This window comes from Hydra vulgaris, chromosome 06 (assembly GCF_038396675.1).
Source record: "Hydra vulgaris chromosome 06, alternate assembly HydraT2T_AEP".
In the NCBI taxonomy this organism is placed as follows: domain Eukaryota; kingdom Metazoa; phylum Cnidaria; class Hydrozoa; order Anthoathecata; family Hydridae; genus Hydra; species Hydra vulgaris.
This window is the reverse complement of record NC_088925.1, coordinates 20,102,822-20,128,810: the sequence shown is the minus strand read 5'-3', so window position 1 is coordinate 20,128,810 and position 25,989 is coordinate 20,102,822. Positions and strand designations below refer to the sequence as shown.

Genomic DNA, 25,989 nt, shown 5'->3' with positions numbered 1-25,989 from the left:
AGCAAAACAAGAAGCAAAAATTTCCTTTTCTTTTTGCTTAAATTTTGATCAAATAAGTCAGCTACAATCATGGCTGTAAACAAATCTATCAAAATAAAAATTTAATAGTAAAAAATTATGCAAATCACATTTTGTCTGTGGACCAAAAAGTAGAAGAGATCTCTTTCTTCAGAATAGTGTATGCAATATAAATACATTATATATGAATAATTTTTTAAATTTTTTACTTCATTATAAATTACATATAAATTCTTTTTTAACATAGTGTATATGTATTGCACTATTCATTATTTATTTTTATTTCTATACATGACATCATCTGTTGACCATAAATCTATGATACTTAAAACTGTAATATGCTTAACAACAAAAAAAAATAAAAATAAAAAATGAGTAAAATTAAATATACAATTATTTTGACTATTCATACTGGTAAACAGAAGAAAATTATTTGCAATATAATCAAAATTAAAAATAAAATAAAAAAATAGATAAAAATTTTTTATCATATACATATAACATAACATATATTTCAATCATTTTTCACACAGGTAATTATTCTTGCTCTTGGTTATAGTTAAAATTATAGAAAAAATCTGAAATAAAACTAGTTAAATATAACTCAAGGTCATACACACAACTTGCTTATAATATTTGTATGAAAATAATAAAAAACTAAATCAATTCAAAACTTGAACGAGCTTTCTCCATTTCATGCAAAAATGTATAAAACTGTGGCAATGTCAACTCCATGTTAAGACTTTCTGTTTGTTTGTTCCCTTTGTCTAAGACAAGTTTTAATTGCAAGAATGATTGACCTGTTAAATTGTTTTCTGATGTTGCTGCTGTTACACCAAACTTCCATTCCATATCCACAAGTTGATTAGTTGCAAATATTTTGTCTACAGCGTGAAAAAGCAAAGTAAACTTCTCTTTCCACACTTCACAAACTGCTATTGATTTTTCTTCGGATAAACCTAAACAAAATATTTTGATAATTTATTACTAAATATTTACAATGGTTCTATTTGTTGAAAAGCAACTAAAGATTTACTTGGAAAAATAAAAAATAAAGAAATACTTGAAAAAAGTAAATCTAAAAAAGTATTAAATAAAAAAGGTGTGGTAATATAAAAAAAAAGAGGATTTTTTGAACTTTTAGATATGGAGCAAACTCAACATTTATATGTTTATTTTATATTGAGGATGACTTGCAAATATAACTACCAAGAACAAATTGATAAAACATTTTTCTTGCTATTCTTAACTAAATTTATATTTATTGATAAACTTTTAATTTCAAAAAATAATCTTTAAGTGTTCAACATTTATGATCTTATAAAATTTGTAACGCCCTCAATTTATGGGTGGTTCAAACTTTATAATGTCAATTTTTTGAATGCTAAGAGATTATTGTATGAATTTTAAAATTTATCGATGTTATAATCTATAAACAAAATTTTAGATTTCATCAAAAAATGCTGCATCTGCAAATTTGTGTTAAACTGAATACCTAGATAATGAAAACTTTTTTTTTTTTTTTAATATTTCACATCCATGATTTTATACTTTGCATAATGTCATTTTGTTATTTAAATACTTAAAAACAACATTATTTTAGTTTGCATAATGCCATTTTGTTATTTAAATATTCAAAAACAACATTATATTAGAGTTGAAATATTACCATTTAAAGTTTTTTTATCTCTTCTTAAGTTGAATTAAAACTGATGACTAAAAACTGTCTATCAAACACAAAAATAAAGTGTTTAAAAAATATATACAATCTAAGAACCCTGTAAATAAAACTATTTATCATAATGAGTACAAAAAGTACAGAAATACTTTAAATTTACTACTTAAGGAAAAAAGTTATATTATACTACCTAATTTACTAAGAATATCAAAAATATTAAATCAATTTGGAAGGGTATCTCCAGTATTATTAATCTCAATCCAAATAATCACACTGCACCAACTATTTTACAACAAAACAAGGATTCAATATCTAATGCAAAGGATATTGGCAATGCTTTTAACATTTATTTCACAACTGTTGGTAAAGACATCCAATCTAAAGTTCCTACATCCCAAAATCACTTCTCAGATTATCTATCCAATCCCAATCCAAGGGATTGGATAGATAATGAAATCTCTATGATTTTTTCTAATATCTTTAATATTTCATTCTCCAAAGGTATATTTTCTAACATCCTAAAGACTGCTAAAGTTATACCTATCTTCAAAAAAGATTCTAAATTACTTGTATCTAACTATAGGCCGATATCTTTATTATCAAACATTGACAAAATCTTGGAAAGGCTTATGTTCAATCGAATATATGACTTTCTTAAGCAAGCCAATATCCTCTCCGATCTTCAATTTGGTTTCAGGTCAAGTTATTCAACATTTCTTGCATTAATTAATTTCACTGAGTAAATTAGAGGTGCCCTTGATAAAGGAATGCTTGGGTGTGGTGTATTTATTGACCTCCAAAAAGCATTTGACACGTAGATTTATATATTCTTCTCAGAAAACTATCTTATTAGGGTATAAGAGGTGTCTCAAATTTATGGCTTAAGTCATTTCTCACTAATACAAATCAATTTGTTTCTATAAATGGAACAAACTCGAATACTTGAGAAATTATTATAGGTGTACCACAAGGGTCTGTACTGGGACCATTATAATTTATAATCTACATAAATGATCTATTTAAAGCAATTAAATTCTCTAGAGTCCAGCACTTTGCTGATGACACAAATCTTGTTTATCTCAGTAAATCTATTTAAAAAATGAACAAATATGTCAACTATGACCTCAAAAAACTTTGCAACTGGTTAAATGCCAATAAAATATCTCTTAACAGTAACAAAACTGAGCTAATAGTTTTTAAACCAAGGTCCAATAATATAGATAGTCAACTCAAGATTAAATTAAATGGTAATAAACTAATCCCTCAAAAGAATATAAACTATCTTGGAGTAAAAATAGATGAAAGCTTAACTTGGAAATGCCATATAAATGAATTATCAATTAAACTAAACAGATCCAATGCTATCTTATCTAAACTAAGATATTATGTTAATGAAAAAACTTTAAAATCTATTTATTTTGCTATATTCAACTCTTACCTAACATATTGCTGCCTATCTTGGGGACAAAAGTCCTTTCTAAAACAACTAAATATTATTCAAAAAAGAGCTATAAGAATAATTAAATTCCTTCCTTATAATTCTCATACTAAGAGTTCTTACAAAGATCTTCAAATCTTAAGTTTTTATGACCGCATCAAATTTGATAATTGCCTGTTTATACATGGCTGCCTAAATAAGTCGCTTCCATCTATTTTTAGTGAATGGTTCTTTAATAAAAAAGTTGCATACTAAATCAACAAGAATCTCACATAGAGGTGGATTATTTGCTCCATCATATAATACTAAATTCTATGGCAAATCTTCCCTTATGCACTCTGCAATAAATGACTGAAATTACCTTCAAACTAAGCTTAATAACTGTCCATTTTACGAGTTAAAAAAACACGAATTAAAAAACAAACTCAAATCCTATTTATAAATCAAAAATTTTTATGAGTCAACAATTTTATTGGTTGCTATGTTGAAATTTAAACTTTTATTTTTATTTTTTTAAGTTGCATAAATCATATTTTAAATGTTTTATAACTTACCGCATTTTCGAAGACGGTCAAAAATAATATCATAAGACAAGCATCGTTTTGTTGCGTCCTGAAGAAAGGATAAAAAAGAGGTGACCAAGCTTTTTGTTGCCCCAAAATTTGCCCCAATATCGCTGCAAAAATTTTCAAGATCACATAAGATTTTTTCTGAATCCTTCGCATTTATAAAAAGTTCAAATATATATAGAACAAAACTTTTGAAAGAAGCTTGAGGAAATTTATTCAATGCAACAATTTCTGCATCTGATAATTGAACATGTTCATCCATTTTCGGACTATTGCGAAAACATTCATAACAAAGGCAATAACAATTAACGGATGTTACGTCTTAGCAGGCAAATTACCTTCAAACTGTGGTAATCGGTTAAATATCATAGTACTTTGAGATCAGTGGGTTAAACTGAAAGGAGTTAAATAATTTTTTAAACCGTTCGTCATTTTCTCCCTCACTTATTTTTTGTGATAACAAATATAAAATATTTTCGGTGTTGCAGCCTAAAGTGACTCTTCGTAATTAAATACTCCCAAAGCATTTATTTCCTCGTAATAAAATACTTATTACATAAGTCATTTTAGGCTAGCAAATAAGTACTCTAGTTAGTAAATGAGTACTACCCAGGAGTGGATCTAGGTCGCAGCAATTGCAAAGTGAAGCAATTGCTACAGTTAGCTCAGTTTTTTTCTCTTTTTATTTGTTACATACATATGTATGTAGTTTTCATTTATTAACTAGAGTATTTATTTGCTAGCCTAAAAAGACTCGGGTTATGTAATAAGTATTTTATTACGAAATAAAAAAGAAATAAAAAAGTAATTTCTTTTTTATTTCATTTTAATGCAAAAGAGAAAATAATTCAAACAAGATATGGAGGTTAATTGTATTCAAAACGCAGCGTTTCAAAAATTTATTCAAAATTGTAGCTGAGCCAAGTTGACTATGTTACAGAAATATTTCATTCTGAAAAAAGAAATGCTTCACTGAAATACCCTTGTTATAAATGGGTTTTGTCCCACAAGCCCATACATTTTTGAAAGAATGTCAAACACTTTGCGGCTTATTAACTTAAATCAAAGTTATATAAAATGGTAAATTGACTCTTGCAACTTTAGCAAAAGTCAATTTGTCATGTTTTGAAACAACTTTATGCATACCCCCAATAATTTATTATATATTGAAGCTATTTAACTGCAATCTTTTTATTAACAAGAAGGTCTTACGTAGTGACTAAAAGTCATCAATCAAGAACCTGAATCAAAACAAACTTTGTGTTGCAAAGGCAGAAACTTTGTTAGATATCCACTCTCCATTTATAAAACTTTTTTTAATGAAGTGGATAGCAATCATTAAATGAAAACGATAATGTTTTAATTACAAATGGAACTCATTCGTTGTTTGACTTTTGTAAACGTTATCAAAAACATATGAAATAATGGATTCAGAAAGCAAAAGTTTTTTTCTGATAAGGGATCTTCCATAAATTATGCCACGCTAAATTTCACAAGTAAACAAAACAAAAAAGGTCAAATGTTTTCCCTCGGAGAGCCTTAAGTTAATAAAAAATCAAAAGAGCGCCGCGTAAAAGAGCTTAAGACCTCCTACTCCTGTTTTATAAATTTCTGTAAGTAAATTTAGCGTTGCGTAATTTATGGACGATCCCTAATACTTACAATTTATGGACGATCCCTAATACTTAAACGAAGGATTAAATTTATGGACGATCCCTAATACTTACAATGCTCTTTTTAATCACCCTGAAACCTCTAACATCTCAAACGTTAGCAAGAAAGGTGATTTTATTAGACTTGCTGTCACATAATTTTTTGTATATTATTTGGCATAAATATATTGAGTGGCAATAGGAATACCAAGAACTAAATTTAAATACATCGACTGAGGATAAGGGTTCGTTTAGGGTTTTAGTCATGATTAAAAGTCATAAAAGACAAGTAAACTATCATTTCGTTAAAAAAGTATTCAGCTTAACTGGAAGGTTTTGACGTCGACTAAATCAAGTAAAGTTCTTCCGCTCTAAACGGACGGGTGAAGAGAGCAGTGGTAGGACCTCATGTATCACTATAAGTCACTGTAAATCCAAAGCTGGCGCGAATGGTGTATGACCTACCCTCCCCCTCCCTCCCCCTATCAATGAATTTTAACATTAAGTCTGCAAATTTATATGTAAACCATATAGTACAGTTAGCAAACTTGGACTTTTAGTACTGACTTAAAAAGTGGGGGGCTGTAATATCAAAAGTTTTTAAACTTTTCAAAGTAAGGGGGCTGAAGCCTTCAAAGTCCTGATGTTCCGCTTTCCTTTAACTACGAAAATACGAAAGCAAAATTTATTGGAATTCGAATTTACCGGTTTCCGGCGCCGGAAAAAAAAAACATCCGGTCAATCCTAAATGTAGTACACGTTTTTGTTTATGGAATGAAAAATACATAAGCTGATCAAATCTCAAATCTATTTTATTATTATGATCATTGAAGTAAATTCAAAGTCATGGTTTTATTAGAGAATGAAGGGGTTAGTTGAATGAAAATTTTATTGACTTTTTTGGCTTTTTTAAAATGCTTGCATAATAAATATTTTGATAATAAAAAAAATTTAGTAATAAATATTATTTTAAAACTTCAAAGTACTTTAAATTTTTTCAGATAAAAGTTACCTTATAAGAAAAAAATTACATGAGAGATATTTAATAAAATCATAGTATGATGTAAAATATATCTTTGTTACAACTTCTTGTCATCTTGATTTTTAGACTTGATAGCAATGATAATGACACTGAATGTCATTGAAGTTTAGATTAAGTTTTTCACTGTCACTGAAGTTCATCTCTTTAAATATTTCTCATATTTAATTTAATGCTCAAGTTTAACCTGCTTGATTTTGAATTTTAGCACAACAGTTATAAATTGTTCAAAAAGCAACACTTAGCTTTTTTAAAAAAATGCAGAAGCTAAGTGTTAACATATTAAAAAAATTTACATATGCTAAATTAGAATGCATGTTTTTCAGCATTAATAGAATTAAATCTATTGAAGAAACCAACTATCATGCGATCTCTTGAATCCTTTTTATGAATAGGAAAAAAAGGATACAGCTTGAATAAATTTTACCCAAATTCTGCACTGGATGCATGATATAAATATAAAATAAAAAGTCTTTATGCTGTACTTCATTGCTATTTAGATATTTTTAAAAAATCTACTGATGCAAAATGTGTTGTTGACCTTTCTGTATTGATAATATCAGATTTAGAAAGAGAAAGTAATAATGATAACTCTGGTGTATAATGTTTATTTGCTTTATCTTTTTTAAATGAAGTTTTCTATTGACTAACTTTATTATTCATTTATATTTTATAATTAAAGTTGTCATCAAATTGCTTATTAGTGTAGAAGAAACATAAAAAATCTTTAAAAACTTGGTTTGCATGACAAAATGTTTTGAAAATTTTTGTTAAGCAACTTTTTATCATTTTTATAACTTTTCTGAGCAGTAAGATCAAAGCTTTAAGCAGTAAGATAAAAGAAGTAATTAATTTTATTAAAAACCACTTTGATGATTATGTAAAAAAGTTTGTTACAAAAGTTTGAATGGCAATTGTTGGATATAACTGCTATCCAAAAAAAAAATCAAATTAAATTAAAACAAGAAAAAACTAAAGCCTTGTGAAGCTTTTTATTAAAATCTATAAGAATATCAAAATTTTTTTGTATATGAAGTTATTAAACAAACTTAAAAACAACCCATAAAAAAAATATTTATGATAAAAAAATTTATTTATCATCTTGCAACCTCAAGAATATTTATACAAGTTTCTATAGAAATAAAAAAAGTTTACTTAAATTTCTATTTAATAATAAAAATATGTTAATAACAAAAAGACACTCTTAGTGATATAATTATTTGATTATCCAGCATATGAAATTTGAAGAATTTCAGGTCGGCATGGGAGTACTGTTCTGACGTTAGTTAGTGACAGCTAAAAATGAAAGTTATTTCATTCCCGGCGCTGGCTAAACTATAAGATTAAGCAGGGTTAATAGCTGGGGCTAGAAAAAAAATTTATACTATTTTATATATTATAATTTTATGCTTACATTTACTATTTATTAAATACTGGCATATAATTATATATTTCAAACTCTAATTTACTTCCAACAAGATTGCAAGCAACCACTATTAAGTTATGAGATACTTTAAAATAGAGAATAAGTAAAAATACTAGGAAATGTTAAATGAAGACTTAAAAAGTTGTAGGTTGTATATAAATGAAAAACATGAAGATGGCTAATAGTTATAAGGTTTTTTTTAAGTGCAAGGAAAAAAACTGGAATAATAAAAGTTTATATAGTATGAAAGGACCGATACAATAAAAGGATGCAACTTGTTGAATAAGTAACAAGCAAGAATGAGTTTTGGTTTATCGTAATAGAGATAATAGTTTGAACATTCAACATGATTGTATTTGTAGAAAAAGAAAGAAATGCAAGCTTACTACAATGGGAGCTTGGCAGATAAAGTAGGTCTAATTTGTTATTATTATTTTTTTATGTTCATTCACCTCCCCAAGGCTGAAAATGCCACTACAGGCAAGGAGGCTACATAATTGTGGTTATAATTCTCTCTGAACTATATAACTCTGAAACACGAACCTTGACAACCAAGTCCGCTGCGCAGAGAAGCAAGTTGAGTGCGGTACTACCAGGGACGTGGTGGGGATCAAACTCAGTATGATATGAGCGCTCTACCACTATACCACGACCGCATTACATTTACAATGTGCTTTTAGACTTTGTCTTAGAGTAAGAGGGTTGTTATTAAATGAGTTTTGTTGTCTTACAAAAATTACAGATTTTAAGTTCAGAGTTTGCCCAAAAATTACAGATTTTAAGTCTATAAGCCACAGCAAGCCTTAGGGTGTTACAGAAAAGTGATCAGATTAAAAGTCAGCTGCTTGTTCTAAGCAATCAAAAAGTGAGGATTTTTTCTCAAGATAAGAGTATAAAGTTGAGTCGTCAACAAATAGAGCCACTTTAGATGTTTTTCACAAAGATTGATTTTGTAGATAAGAAACGATACAGGAGCAAAGATTTAAGGGTACAACAAGATACCTTATGGTACCCTTAAAGTTATTTGAAATAAAGAAGAGTGTAGGCCTTCAAGAATAACTTTATTACTGCAGTTAGTAAGAATTAATTTAATAATCTCAAAACCTTTACATAAAGAAACTAATAATAGAGTGAAGACTATTCGTAGGATAGTTAGAGAGGTCAAAGTGATTTCTAAAGTTTTGAAAAATTGGAACCACTGATTTAGCACTTTTTAAAAATTAAATATTATATAGTTAATAAGATTAAATGTTAGACTTACTTTAGTTAATGACATTGTCATTAACTAAAGTAAGTCTAACCAAAAGTCTCTAGAACCTAACATCTGATATAAGATACAGGATTTAGTAAACTGCGAATAACAGAGCTTAATGAGACTTTTTTACATTGGCTTCTTGAAATAATAAAAGGACATTTGTTCTTAAGTGAGATGTTTTTGTAAAAAAGATGCAATAAATGATTAATAAAGCAACTGTTCAAGATGGTGAAAAATATGTTGTAGAATGAGGTTTGAAGAGTAGTAATAAAAGCTTCTAAATTTTTAGTTCAGAAGGAATAAAAGCTTCTGAGTTCCACTTTATGCATACATGTTATGGACATAAACATATATGTTTCCTATTTATTTAGATGCTGGCATACAATATCCTTTCATATTTGTATAAACTTTAGTATTTATATGGTGTAGCATTTGCAGAAAGAGAAGAAGATGATGATGATAATGATGATGATGGTAATGATGATTATGATGATCATGTTGATCATAATGATGTTTATATATGCATATATATATATACAAAATATAACATGAATTTTGAATAAAAAGAATATACTTTAGGATGTATAAATGTTTATGCAGCCCCAGTCACAAATTTTATCAAACCTGGCACTGGCCCCGAAAATTTATTTGGATTTTATTTGCTTTTTGTTACAAAAAGGGTTATGATTATTTGATTATAAAAGCATTGCTTTATAAGAGCATAGCTATAGACAATAGTATTTTTAAAAATGTAGCAGTTAGACTTTATGTAAGTATATTAAATTATAAATTACTGATCTTTTAGTTTCCAAGTTGCTTTTTAACAAAAAACTTTGAATGGATTTGATGAAAACCTTAACTTGTATCCAATTTTAAAAAAGAATAATGTTTTTTAATTAATATGTTACTTCTCCACATGTGTTTAACATAACTAAATCAAGGCTAAACTTAATAGACTTTCTTAAATATTTAAAAAACTATAAACATGTAAATGTTTATGGTTTGTTTATTATTATTTAAGATCAAATGTAAATTATTTAAGATCAAATATGGTTATGTTTAAATTTTAACTAATAAAATAAATTATTAGATTTTAAAACTTAATAAAATACAGTTATATAATTTCTGTATTTTGCACTATAATTTCGAATAAAATGGCGTTAGAACAACAGACATTTGAAAAATAATTTTTATCAACTTTGAAATAAATTAATAACCTTGCTATGCTTGAATAACTTTAAGAAAGAAAAAAAAAAGAATTAAAAATAAATATTTTTTTTTATAACAAAACTTGTTAAACTTGAAAAAAAAACTACAAAAAATAAACTTGAAAAAAGAAAAAATTGTTAAAAATTACAATAAATAAATTATGAACTTATAATGAACGAATATTACATATTTTTTATGTATATTTATTTTTGCATGCCAGCACTTTAAGAGATTTAGGTCTGCAGCTGAATGCTGTCAAGCAAAGATAGGTCAGCTTTTGAATTGGTATTGCCCAATGCCGACCTGAATTTTGCAGGCTGATTATATACATACATTCATATATATATATATATATATATATATATATATATATATATATATATATATATATATATATATATATATATATATATATATATACATATATATATTGTAATATTATTCTCAATCTATATAAGGACATAATTTCAAAATATCATTTTTAAGCTCTTAATATAAAAATGTGCATTTTATTTTTTCAGAAAAATAAGAAAAGAATAAAGAATTATGAAAAAAAAGATTGCTGCCCTATGACAAACTCTCGGTCGATATAGCAGCACTCCTTTGAGGCAACAGGCTATAAGATAGTCGATGTATGTACTGAAACCCCTGCAACTTTCTGTTGCTTTTATATATGTGTATATAAGTCATATAATATATCAATATAATATATCAAGCCTTCCCAGGAAACACCTGTGGTCGCACACCTTATTCATTCATATTTAAAGTAATTTTTTTTTATAATAAAGCTATAAAAACTTTATTATTCCGCTTTATTATAAAAAATTTTATAATAAAGCTATAAGAAACTACAGAAAATAAAACAGCAATACTCGAAGAAAGGAAACAAATACTATACGAAAAAACAGCAATACTCGAAGAAAGGAAACAAATACTATACAAAAAAACAGCAATACTCGAAGAAAGGAAACAAATACGAAAAAGAAAATCTAAATAAAATAATCTATAAAAAATTGAAAATTAAAAAAAGAAAAATTTTGTCAAAATAATATACCTAAATAATTTACTGCTTTTGTTTTCTTTTTTTTAGGGCGTTTGTTTTTTTCACAATTAAAAAAGTAGAGGAAAAAACATATAAGAATATTCGTTATTAAACAAAAATATTTTTAAAACTATTAATTAAAGTCCTTTTTTTATTAATCACTTTTAAATCTTTGTTCATAAAACAACATATTTTGATAATTATTTTTCATTGAGGTTTCAACACTCCTTAAGAAGTTGTTGAATTTTAACTATGTAAATTAATTACCATTAAAATTGTAATTAAATTTGCTTTTAAAAAAATTATAAAAGTATTTATCTAAATCTTATTTTTTTCTAAAATAACCTTATCAAAGTTTAATTTTCACAATAATATTTTCAATGACTCTCTCTCTTTATATATATATATATATATATATATATATATATATATATATATATATATATATATATATATATATATATATATATATATATATATGTATATATATATATATATATATATATATATATTTTATATATATATATATATATATATATATATATATATATATATATATATATATATATATATATTAGGGTGGAGCGGTTTTCATAGCAAAAAAAAAAGAGTTTAAAAACCAATATTACTGAGACACAAATCAATGTCTATTAATTATAAGATAAAAGTAAAAAATTATTTTTTGATTTTGATGAGATCTTGAGGGTCCTCTTTGGAATTTAAATTCTTGACAGGTCCTAATATTTTTGAATTTTTTTTTTTCTAAACCATATCAACCTTGGACTCAAAAAAAGCAGAAAAAAATGCTTGTTTCATAAATAATAATTCTATTAAAAAAATTTTTTAGTGAAAAAAATACTTGCAAAAATATACCCTAAAACCCCCGTTTTGTTGAGGACGGGGGTTTTTAATGAAAAAAACAACTCTACTTTTTTAATTTTTTAATTAAATTAAATATTATTTTTAAAATCAGCATATTATTTTGCTTCTTTTAAGTATCAAGTTGATATAGTTTAGAAAAAAAAAATTTAAACAATATTAGGACCCATCAAAAATTTAGAATCCAAAGAGGAACCTCAAGAACTCATCTAAGCTAAAAAAAAAAAGAGTAAGATTCTTTTTTCACCAAAAGATATTGATTTGCTGCTCAGGCAAATCAAATTTCAAAAATTTTCAAAATCGCTCCACCCTAATATATACAGAGGCGTGGTGGCCCCAGAAGCTAAGCGGGATTCCCGCATGGGCTTTTCACTTTTTCATCTAAATATGGGCCTTTTGGCAAATTTTAATTTTTTCTACATTTTAAAGAAATTCCAGAATCATTTAAAATATTTATGTTAGCACAAATTAAATTTAATTAATCACTTGATTTTTAACTTGATTTCAACTTTGAGCGCAATTATATTAGTATTTTGCATAATAATAATATTGCTCTGAAAACAAAGTAGATGTTTTAAAATGTATTATGATATTTTTTTCATGAGAAAAATAATGAACCCATAAACGGTTTTTAACGATCATAATGTTGACAAAATAAATTTAAGAAAGTCCGCAGACCCAACAATAATAATAGCTATTATTATTGTTGGACTTGAATTATTAATTCAATTATTAAATGAATTAAAACGCAATACAATTACTATAAAGTAATTGTATTGCGTTTTAATTTATTTAAGAAAAATATTTTGGTGTTAAATTTTAAATTAAGTTTTATATAAATAAGGATCGAACTCATGTTTTGCATTTTTGTAAACTTTTGAAACTGATATAAACTTCTTTAATAATAAATAAAGTTTTTTATTTTTATACAGTTTATATTATTGTATGTAGATAAAGAAATCACTCTGTAATATCCTGTCCTCAGACAGATTTAAAATAGGATGATGAACTGCTAAATGAAACTACATTATAAAAACTTTTATGTTTAAACTATGTCAATAACGGCACCATTTTTAGAGAGGGCATTTTAGCTGTTGCGAGTTTATCCTAAAATGTTAAAAAAAGTTAAAACACCGAATTAAACCAAGAGCATAAACTAAAAAGAATTTTCTCATAAAATAAAAAGAATTTTTTAATTTTCAAGATTTTGGATATTTATTTTAGAAAAAAAATTATATATAGTTTAAAAAAATTTATATTATTGTACAATAAAATAAATATCATTATATAGTAATAAAAAAATTAAAATCTTTGATTTTTAATTTTGTGTTAAGCTATGTTCTTCGAACAATAAAATACTAATTGTATTTGCTTGCGGTAAAGTTGTGTTTTAAGAAAATCAAAACAAAAACGTGGTCGCTGCATCGTGTTGTTACCATTTTTTATTTTGAAGTATTACAAACAATATTATTAATTACAAATAGTATTATCACAACTTGTTGGTTTTTATTAAGGATTTATTAGAATAAGGTCAGTTATTTATATATATATATATATATATATATATATATATATATATATATATATATATATATATTATATATTTTCGTATGGGCCTTTCCATAAAGCATATATGGTGAAATCCCGCATATATAGGCCTTTTTATAAAAATTCTGCATGGGCTTTTTAGAGCCACCACGCCCCTGAATATATATATATATATATATATATATATATATATATATATATATATATATATATATATATATATATACATATATATGTACAGTGATCAACCCTTTTTATTATATTTGGGGTACTGTTTTTTTTTTGTACAATTTTTAATTTATATTTACAAATAACACAGTATTTTCAAAATTAAATTTAAGGTATTTCAGTGGTGTACACCTGATTTTTAGATGTTTGAGTTTGGACACCTACAAGCATTGTGCAAACTCCAAACTTTTGTATGTTTATGCTTATATCAAAAAGAATGTTTTGCAAAGAATTAGGGTGATTCAGGGCTTGTGATGAAGAAAATCGTCAAGCGTGTTATATCGTGCTCGTAAAATTAGAATATGTTTTCATCGAGCGTGATTATGTGCGCTCGAGATATCGTCGGCGAGCGCGATCATGAAAATTGCTGAAGGTGATGCTCATAAAAGCTTTTTATTTTTTATATCTTTTTTTATTTGCTACATAATTTTTTCGTCAAAAAATGTTTGAATTAGTATCACACTCATGAAACTACTACAACGAAGTAGATTTTTATATTTCCAAACTTCTTGTATATTGTCAGATTGCGATTTTATTTTTAACTATTTATGTTATAAAAACATAATATCAAACAAAAACGCAACTTCTTATTGATTTAATATGGAAGTATTATTTAGTGACTTAGTTTCGCTTTGTTGTTTTGACATATGTATTTTAAAATGTTACGCTGTAAACTTAGTTAACGGTTAATGGTTTTTATATTTCTTGATATTTTTTATTCAAATTAATTATTTAATTTTTTTCTAAAATTTCTTTTTTAAATTATGTTTTTTTTTATCTTAAAAAAATAACACAAGAATAATTTGATAATATTCTTTTTCAAAAACTATTCATTATAAGTTAAATAACAGATTTTCCCCTCAACTTTTGTCAACGGTGTTTCCTCTTCTACATTGTCGAAACTGAATGCAGCTAATTCATCAGTCATGTCTTTATCAGCACTGTCTATTTCATCTTCGTCATCAAAAATTTGATTTGTAATCAATGTTGTTGCTGTTGTCATATAGTCAACTGGATCATCATCAACTTGAACCACTCGTCTCTTATTCAAATAAATTTCTTTTGCTTGCTTTTTAATCAGGATTATTTCTTCTTTTGACCAGCTTCCATGGTTTCCTAATATCATAATGCTATCATTTAGAGTGTCGTGATTCATAGATAAACGTTGATCTGATAATATGCTAGTTACTGTGCTAAACATTCGCTACACACTTGAGTTTGATCCGGAAATTGCGAAGATAATCGATATAACTTTTAATAAATTAGGAAACTTTGACTTTTTGTTCAAGAACGTCGACCTCCAAATTTCTCCTGTCTTGCGATTGCGTACCATTGCTTCAAAATTGGTTCTTGAATGAATCAAAAAATGTTTCCTATCCTGGAAAACTAATTTTTCATTAAAATTGGAATGTTCCAATGGTGTTTTAAAATGCATGGATAAAAACTTTATTTCTTCTAAGCCAAACTAGTTAATAAATGTTGACATCATTACTTTGTTTCTTTTTCGAATGTCCTTGATTGTGAACATTCTAAACAATAGAATTGTTTTAAATTTGAGTTAAAATAAATAATAGTTGATAAAAAACCTATACTATGAACAAAAACTAATTTTAAAAGTTACTCTAATATTAATATTTATTCTTATTATTAACGATGTGTGGAATATTACAAACAATAAATCAAATAAATCTTACTTGATATTTTCACAAGATTAAAAATACTCTGCAGTTTCAATTTTCTTATAATGGTTTTCTAATTTTCTATTCTTATTTTATTGCACATTTTTGTATTCACATTGTGTTTCCATGTGCACATTCCATTATTGAAATTAGTGGCTATTAACGACTTCAAACTGCTCATTCATTACGTTATTGCAAAAGAGAACGACTTAGTGCTTTTTATATTTTATATTAGTGCTTTTGATAATAAGAATATCTTTAATAAAAAATATTTTAAATATTTTATGAAAATAAAAAAATAATCCCGAACTATTGGACGAGCGTTATTTTATACGCTCGTTATAAGCTGAACAAGCGTTGTTTATCGCGCCTAGAGCGTTTGAAAATACCGTTTTCGGGCGCATTTTACGAGCAGAGCGCGATCGCGCTCGCTTAATCGCAAGCCCTGGTGATTGGAGCTTGGGAACAAAAAACCCTAATTTTTGGGCCCACCCAGGCCTTAACGCGGAGCAATGAGTTTATATAATATTTTCTTTACTATTTTTATCTAAATTTATATTCATCAACAAATTTCAAATTTCATGCAATAATCTCTTATTTTAAAAAAAAATATGACCATATAAAGTTTTAACCCCTCTCAATTTGAGGGGGCTGTAAACATTGCAAGGTCATAAAAACTGAACACTAAGAGATTATTGCATGAAACTTGAAATTTGTTGATGAATATGAATTTAGATAAAAATATTTTATAAACTCGTTGCTCCCATGTTAAGGGCTGGGTGGGCCCAAAAATTAGGGTTTTTTTGTTCCCAAGCTCCAATCACCCCAATTCTTTGCAAAACATTCTTTTTAGATATAAGCATAAACATACAAAAGTTTGGAGTTTGCACAATGCCTGCAAGTGTCAAAACTCAAACATCTAAAAATCCAGTGTACACCACTGAGGTATTTACACTTATACAAGGCTTATGTCTTGTTGTCAAATAATAATTGTCTACATAAAATATATAATACAGACATTAACTATTTGAATACAAAACATAAGCCCGTAATAAACTTTACTTTTATTTCAATTTACTATTATTTTAATTTTCATTTCGATTCTGTTTACACGATAATTTTTTTTCATGATAATTTTCACTGCTTTAAGGCACCTTTTAATTAAAAGAGATAATTGCGATAAACTTAACAATTAAAATATATGAACCTGTCATTTCAAAGACACAACCCTATTTATTAAAACTTTTCAAAATCAACAAAAAAATTATTTTTATTGAAAAAATGTCTACACTGCTAAACAAATTAAACATAGTAGATAAATAAAGAACATATATAACTTATGTAAGTTTTATTTATTATTAAAAAAAAAAACATTATACAGGAATTTTTAATTAAAATTTATAAATTAACTGTTAAAAGTTTTAGACTTGTGTCCTTTTCGAAATGGCGGGTTTATATATATATATAACTTTAAAAATGCGTACATTGAATAAGTTGCATTTAAAAATTAAAAACTATGAAGTTTAAAAAGAAATAATAAATATAAAGAATTTTATACATAATAATGAAATTACATAATATAATAATGAAATTAATAATAATGAAATACATGATATAATTAAATATCATATTATTATAATATATTATTATAAATAAATATATATTTGATATAATAATGAAATTACATACATAATAATGAAAAAGTTTTTGTTTTATTTTTTTTCTAAAGTAAAATAAAATAGTGAGCTATAGATCAAATGTTCATTTATTCAAAAATTAAAATTACTGTATTGTTTTTGAGACTGAAGTATTTACTTGTTCATTTATTATTAAAGATAGTTAACTCCTAATTGTCAACTAGCAAAAGTTAACATTACTCTTGAATATTTTGAAATCGCTCTATCTTTCGAAAAAATAATTTTTTCATGCATTCAATTGTCTTTAAATTAAGATTCAAGTTTGATTAGTAATTAAACGACTGTTTTTGCAATTAAATCAAAATTAAATATTAATTTGTATTGATTTTTATTATTATTATTATTTTTTTTTTCATGATAATTGTTAGTATTGTTTTGATAGTATCATTTATAAATAATGGTTTCATTTGTTGTTCAATGCATTAATGGTTTTATTTAATGACATTTTATCTCACACAGAAACTCAAAACTAGTTTTATGATGAACAAAATGAAAACTTTTCTTTAGTTTGTTAACTTTGATAAGTTCATAAAGTATTATACTTTATGACTAACGATTGCACCATATACTGAAATGAAGTTTCCTATTTTTAATTTTTGATGCTAATTACTCGGAGTTAAGGCAGTGTCTTGATAAAAATGATCATCTTAGAGAAAAAACAAATATTATTTGTTGTTGCTTTAATTTGTTCAAAATTAAATTACCAAAGTATTTTATACTTCAGTACTATTTGAACTTGAACTTAAAAATTAAAGGTGTCTTAAATGGTTTAATTTAATTCCTAGTTATAAAATTTGTTTTGTAACCATGTTCTATTTTCTATCTATTTATCAATTATAAAAATTGTTCTACTCAGCAATCATTTATTAAATGTAAAAAACTTTTTTGAGACATTTTAGTGACCAGCCGAAAGATATATCTTGTGTTTTCCATGATGGGATGAGATTAATTTAAAGGGGCTTGAAAACAATATGGCCACAAATGATTTACAAAAGGTTTTTTAATCAAATTTAAAATTTATTTTAGTTTTTTGTCTTTATATTTTATGAACATTAAGGCCAAATTAGATCCATTTTTTTCATATGGTAAATAGAACAGTTAGAATCAACTTTTGGAGTTTAGGAAAAACCGTTGATTGTGCTTAAAGGATAAGACAGTGATTTTTTCTTCTGTTTATGTTAAATGTTGCAAAATAGCATAATTTGCATGTTGAAAGTCTGAGTTGAGTTGAAGTGTTCACTTGCTTCATTTGGTATTTAATTCCAATGTTAAATTGTTAAACACTGGTAAACTTTATTTGTAAAACAGAGGATAGCAGTCATACTTATGTACTTTTTTTTTAAAAATCTTTTAAACTTAGTTTAACAGATTCACTTTAAAATAACTTTTGATGTGTGCAATCCTATTAACTTGAAACAAATTAATCAATCTCTTAACCTCTACATTGCAACCTTTTCTTTATCCCAAAGATGAAGTAGTTGAAGCTGGATAACTTTGTAAGCTTATTAAAGATCCTTAAAGTTTTAATGATTGGGGGAAACAACAGAGCTGTTAAAGGAAAGCTCTATAAAAGCTTTGTTAAATTCAAGTCCTTCATTAAACCTGTCTCTGATGCAGTTCAGACTAATAAATGCGCTTTTATTTGAAGCAAACCTTTTTTTTTTTTTTTTTTCAAAAAAAGCATCCTTGTTATTTCCAAATAAGGAGGATGCTTAAAATAAAAGTAAAAATTTTGTAGTGTTACAAATTAAAAAAAGCAAACATTAAAGTAAAAAAATAATTTTTTTTTACACTTTTATAAAAAAAGGTATTTTTAAGAAACCTCTATAAAAATCTTTTTTTAATTGTTTTAGTTTCTCCTCCAACTGGCCAATCTCTATTCAAAAACTAAAATCCAAGGGAGTGTTTTAGTTACTTTGAAACAATGTAAGTGTTTGTTCCAATCTTGTTAATAAACTGAAACTGTTTGTAATATTAAACAAAAAAATCATCATTTTTGTCTTGTTTTATATTATTTACTGATAAAGATGAAAGTAGTTTGCTGTGAAATATTTGTGCTCATTCACTTTTCTTATCATTGCTTCTTATGCTTTATAGATCATGGTGAAACCAAACCCAAGCCGCGTGATCTAAAATCTACAGATCCAAATCCTCATGCAAACGGTGAACCAAGATGTCTATTCAGAGCAACAAATGGCAAAAAGAAGTACAGTACAATTGTAAGTACTTAATATATACTTAATAAATACTTAGTAATACTTAAATAGCTAATTTAAGCTGATTAAATTAGGTGTGGTGATCGCATGTATTGATGTCAATTTACTGGTAAAATATAAATTTGAATTAAAATGTTTAGAAATTGTAAGAAAATTTTCAATTTTCCGGAAATACCTGAATTTATGGTTATTGATACTAAAATAATGACTTTGAAATAAGTGTTATAAAATTTTGTATTTCAAGTTATTTAAAGTTTCACGAAATTAACCAGAAAATTTTGGAAGTTTCCAAAAGTTTAGACAAAGTTTCAGATTGTGGATGGGTCTGGAAAGTACCAGAGCACTCTGGAGGATTCCAGAACCTTTTGAAAAGTTCTAAAATATACTGTGAGTTTCTAGAATATTTACATATTTTAACTTGTAAGTTATATTTTTGTAAAAATATTTTGTTTCTTTTAATGAAACAATACAGTTTTGAGTTATGCCCGGTCAATTAAAGGTGTTATTTCGTTAGTCGAGAACCAAGAGGCCTTATATCCATTTTTTGTGTTTCCAAGAAAATCAAGTTTTAAAATTTAAATTGTAAAACTTACTGCCAGAATAAACTTTAGCTATGTTGAGAGGATGTTAAGGTTAGATATATCACAGAAAAGCCTCGACATTTAAGTACAAGAACATTTTTTCGAAACAACCCTAATGGTTTGGACATGATAACTGTGTTTTTGCAGGGCAGGAGTAAATTTAGTAAAATTAAATATTTTGCATCTGTATCTGTACTTAAGCTAGGCAATCTATATGATTGGTTTATTTTTGAGGACAAATTTTTATTTGTGTTTCAAGATTTTCATGACTGTGTTTTAAGCAGTTTTATGTTGTTTATAAATAAATCAGAATATTTATAATAAAGCAGAAAATGTCAAAAAATGACATTTTGTTTAGAAAAATCATTTTTTATCATTTATAAGTGTCATATATACCCGTTAGGCTGTTAGGACATTTTGAACGTTTTTAATGGTGCACTTTTTATTTTTTTTAATTTTTTAGACCATTATGGCTTAAATTTTGATTGTTAAAAGATAAAAAAAAAGTTCAAATTATAAGGAAAAGAGACACATAAATCAACAAGAAAGATATAAATAATGCTGTTCTCTAAGTTGTAAATAGCTTTATGAAGCAGAATCAAGTTGCTAATATTTATAATATAAAATGCAATACTTTATATTACTAAATAAAGAAATTTTAAAAAGATGTGTTATACAAGACCAATTTTTGGGTTCACAACAAAGTATACTGTTTCACAAGTATTTTATAAGGGTGAGGAGAGGATATTGAAAGACTACCTTATAAAAAAGCTCAAAAAATAATTACGGCTTACATATAAACAAGCAACATTTCAACTTGTTTCTCTGCACAGTAGCCTTGTTTGTCAAGGTACGTGTTTCAGAGTTATAGATAAAAAGCGAGGGTTGTAACCACAGTTAATGGAGTTTCCTCAACTATAGTGGCCTTTTTGGCCTTGGGATGTAAATTGTAATGAAAATATATTTATAGTAAAACTTTCATTTTACTATAAAAATCAGCAAATGGATAAAAATGTAGAGTGGTTAAAACAAGCAGGTATAGAGTGGTTAAAACAAGCAGGTATAGAGTGGTTAAAACAAGCAGGTATAGAGTGGTTAAAGATTTTCCTGAAAATCCAAGAGAACTTTCATTTTGAAAGCATAAAAATACAAGTTTATCTTGCTCAACAAGTTTTAATCAGCACAATGTAAATCAATTGGCAATTAAGTATGAAATTTAAAATTTTACTTCTAATGAAATTTATTGATAAAACCAACATAGTGACAGTACAATAATTATTAAATGTTATGTTGCCACATGAAACAAAAAGAGTAGGATAAGCTGTGTCCGCTTAATATTTCTCATAGCTAGATTTTATGACGCCATAATTATAGGATGACCACCTGTATAGGTAATGCAAACAGCCCAACAATTTATTGTATCACTGTGTTCTTATTTTTAAAATTTCTAGAGCATATAAAAGCAATAGCCAAAAGATGATATACTTTCATCCTTAACAATAAAATTTTATTCCTAATCATAAAAGTTGTTCTACATTAGATGCCATCAATTATTGTTTTAAAAGTATTATGATAGTTTTAACATTTCCATTGCACTGCACCCCTTGCATGCAATTTTCAACCTGTCTTCTTTTTAAGCAAAAGTTGTCAATGTGATGGAATGATTAGCTTTCATCCAATCAGAAAACAGTATAAAATTAATTGTCATATTGACACCAACATATACCACAACATATTGTCAAGAATGTTTCTTTTTGGAAGATATCTTTTTTTTGCAAAAAAATATATATTTCTTATTGAAACAACTATATAACAAATTATTCTAATATTCCTTATTGGAATAAAAGCAGCCTCCGAAGTAACTAATCGTTCTCTGACAGAAACATTCTTTATCTATACTATAACACTTAAATCTGTTAGACAAAAAATGCTTTGATTTTTGTAGACTTAAATTAGCTTTAAATTATTTTTATTTTTAATACAGTTCTTAAAAGTTCACACGATGTAAATGTATACACGATTTCTACTTTTTAACAAAAACATTAAATTTCACGAGTTTAAAAAATCAAAATTCTGTTATGTAACAGAGATATGTCGTATTAACATAAAGTTTTCTTGTTTTTAATGTTTTAAAAAATTTATGCGTTGGGGATAAAAGGGGCTTGATTTTGTAACAAATAATGCATACCTAAACAGAAGGAGGGGGGATGTTAAATGCATACAGGTGCATTATAAGGGCGGAGGGTCCCAAATCAGTGGCTTTACTGTGTACATACTTTATGGATGCCCTCTTCTAGATTTATTTTATGTCTTTCATTTCATTAAACTACTCATGTTTAAATGTTTGTTTTTTAGGTAATGCATAAAGATGTAAACAAATTTCAATTGGTAAGTTAATTCTATATCCTAGTTATAACAAGTGGTAGTATTGCAGTTTGTTTTTTTTGACAGGCAAGGCCAGTTTATAAACAAACAAAGACTTGTTCCCCTTTTTTTAATAGAGAGGGCTATTATGTTCAATTTAATCATGCTTTTAGTTTACAAAAAATGATAATCTTTTGTGTAAAAATAAGTTTACAAAATGTTTTGTGATGAATAGTTTTGTTCTTTTTAAGCTATTCTATATGCCGTTTTCTTTTTCATCATCACTCACAAACTTAACTGCCTAAATTAATGCAGATGCTCAAACTGAAATTTTAAAATTTACTCGTATTCTCAAACACTAAATTTCAAAACTATGTGTTTTTTTTATTAAAAAAAGGAGAAAATCTGAAATTAGTTTAATTCTAAAAATAAAATTTTATTTTTAAGGTGGAAGATCCCTGAAAATTATTTTGTGAATAATTTATGAGTAAATCAATATTAATTTATAATTATTATAATTGTTTTAATATTTTATAAATTTAACTTAATATAATTAAAGTAATTAACAAAATTAACTAAAAAAAACCAACAAAATTTTTTTCTTGGTAAAATGGCAGGTGTAAAAACACCAAAGTATTGAAAAATCCTGGCCAAAGCATCTAAAGATGTACATAATTATAACAAGATCTTTTTTGAATACTTGTTCTTGCAAGGTTGTTCTGTGAGCGGAACAGATTTTTCACTATATTTTTTAATAGGCTAATGTATTGGGCCAAGTGGGGGTAAAAATTTGGACTAAATTTTGTGACTTAGTTGACCTTTTAAAGGGGTGGTTTCATTTTTAAAAAAAATCTGTCACGCTTAAATTACAGAAGACAACAAAATGAGTTCATAGCAAAAATTTCATTTTACACCACTTTTAGTTTTTCAGATATGCTGGCTTAAAAACCCTTTATCCGAGAAAAACAACTTTTAAAAATCCCTACATAAAAAAACGTCAAAGTAGTGTAGATAAATATGCAAATCATCATAGAATAAAAAAGTTAAATAATACTATGCACCAGTTTGGGATGGGTTTCCCTCTCTTTCAAAGGATTTGTCATATCCATTCTTCATTTTTCCACAAATTACATTTTTACGTTTTTTTGCAAGTTCTGTATTTTTATATCTGACCAAGTATAATCGTTTTTGATTAATTTTTCTACATTCTTCTAACAAATACTTTCCAGGTCTCACTTTCATTTTTTTATAAAACTAAAACACTAGCTTGCCTACCAATGTTAAAATGAACAACTGTATTATTTAAGTTGCCAAATTTAAGTTGTATAAGCTTGAAATAATAGCCTTTTGGTATACTCTCTATATTGTCATGTTAAAAGATTCATTGTTATTTTGGGGAAGGTCATAAAGACATTCATTTAAAAGTCACAACTTAATTCACCATAAAATGGCTTATTATGATAAAAATATGATTTTGGCTTTATTATTATGTAAAAGTAAAAAATAGTGCCGTTTCTATGGCGATTGTTAAGGAAGCTAAAAATAGGGTTTAATAAAATTCAATTTCGCGTCAAAGTTCAATTGTCATAATGCTGGACATTAAATCCAAGGGTATGACTTCAAAGCTTTATCAAATGATTTTCCTTGTAATGCTTCGCTGCTTGTAAACCGTTACTGTCTTCTTGAAGTTTCTTTGTTAATTAAAATATGTCGGCACCCTGGTATACAAGTATCTAGATAAAATTGTTTAACTTTCTCACATAATCGTACTTGAGTTCTTTTCTTCGGTTTTATTGTAGCATTGTTTATTTCTTTTTAAATTTCAGGCCTATGCTGCTGTGCTACGACAAAATATAGACAATATGAAGAAAAGAGACAAGAAGTCAAAGAAAAATAAAAAAGCCAAAGCAACCCAATAATTATTTTTAATGTCATCAAATGTTATACGATAACTAAAAATATATATTTATGTTTAGAATTTATTCGATCAATAGAATAAATAACAGTTTTAATCGAACAATAGAATAAATAAATAAAATGTGTAAATAATATTTAAATTATATATACATATATTTTCCACTAATTTACTCCCAACAAGGCTGCAAGGAACCACTATTTAAGTTGGGAGTTATATTGGGAGAATATTGATAAAAAGCAAAGTAAACGGGTTGACAGAAGTCTTAAAAAACTGTAAACTATGAGTCGGGAAAATATAAAAATTGGAGAGAGTTCCAATGCATTGATATGCAAAGAAAAAACTAGACGAATAAAAGTTTTTGGAGCATGAAAGGGACAGATACAGTAAAGAATGCAACTTTGGTGATTGACAAGTCCCGCAAGAATGAATTTTAGTTTATGGAACTAGAGATAGTTCGTTTGAGCAGCGACCATAGTAGAAAGAGACCTTAGGGGTTATCCATAAATTACGTCGCGCAGTCTTAGACATTTGTTTTGACAAAAATAGTTATTTATAAATATAATTTTTTATAACTAGCAAAGTTAGCGTGGCCGAGTGGATTCCGCTTCAGGCTGCTAAACGGAAGGTGCCAGGTTCGCCTCTCGATATCGATTTTTTTTAAAAAAAAAAATTAGTGCACAAACGTTTTTTTGTTGCTGCACACTTTTGTGCACTAACTAAATAAAGTTCTTACCATATAAAGACAAAGCGCAGAACGTGCACTGCACATAGACTGTTACAGCTGTAACTAGTCTGTTAACGGAGTGTACGCATCGATTAAGTAAGATTTAGGCGTAGTTGATTTTACAATAAGCATGTAGATGCATCAACTGAGGGATTTGATTTGGTTAGATACTCTTAATTAAAAGTAAGTCTTCTCTAGATTTAAAATTAGAAAAAAAAACTGTTGCGGCACAAAATCGAGACCCACCCCCCGTCTCCCCCTCGTAACAAATAGCCACAAAATTCCCTACCCCTAAAGCGTGACGTAACTTATGGACGACCCCCTACGACGATGGGGCAGTGACTAAAGTTTGGCGGGTAGGGTTTGTCCATAAATTATACCACACTCTTGGGGGAGGGGTTTACGGTTTTGTGATGACTCTTACGGGACTTATTAATAAAGAGTTACGATGTTGCACAGTGATTTAGAAACACTTGAAATTTGGCCAAAATATAGCTTTTTGAGTAGCGAAATTTATACAATGTTATTAGCTAACTATTTTCTACAATTTATTATATTTCTAACGGTATAAAAAAAGGTACTGAAATTATAGATTTAATTGTTAATTTTTGTTTGAAAATGATCGAAAACAGCTCTTTTTTATCGTTAAAATTTTATTAAAACTTAATTTTCTCCCTAAATACAAAACCTTTCACTTTAATTTTCATTATACACAAAGATAGTAGATAAATTTATTTTAATTTATAAAAAAATGTAAATATGTATTGATACATCTTATAAAAAATGCAATTTTTATGAGTTTATACTGATTTTTATAGTGCTAGGACTT

At 26.6% G+C, this 25,989-nt stretch overlaps 2 protein-coding genes across 2 annotated transcripts; one reads left to right on the top strand and one right to left on the bottom strand.

Moving 5' to 3' along the window:
• Nucleotides 1-163: 163 nt before the first annotated feature.
• On the bottom strand, nucleotides 164-3,993 carry LOC100199529 (COMM domain-containing protein 7). Its single transcript, XM_065799493.1, has 2 exons — nucleotides 3,689-3,993; nucleotides 164-977 (listed from the first exon to the last, which is right to left on the bottom strand). Exons 1-2 carry the CDS (start codon nucleotides 3,963-3,965, stop codon nucleotides 676-678), a joined length of 579 nt encoding a protein of 192 aa, XP_065655565.1. The 5' UTR covers nucleotides 3,966-3,993; the 3' UTR covers nucleotides 164-675.
• A 2,079-nt stretch (nucleotides 3,994-6,072) lies between these two features.
• Nucleotides 6,073-24,496, top strand: LOC105846241 (signal recognition particle 14 kDa protein). The gene is made up of 5 exons (XM_065799491.1): nucleotides 6,073-6,225; nucleotides 19,211-19,283; nucleotides 19,455-19,576; nucleotides 22,510-22,542; nucleotides 24,345-24,496. Exons 1-5 carry the CDS (start codon nucleotides 6,202-6,204, stop codon nucleotides 24,435-24,437), a joined length of 345 nt encoding a protein of 114 aa, XP_065655563.1. The 5' UTR covers nucleotides 6,073-6,201; the 3' UTR covers nucleotides 24,438-24,496.
• The last annotated feature ends 1,493 nt before the right edge of the window (nucleotides 24,497-25,989 follow it).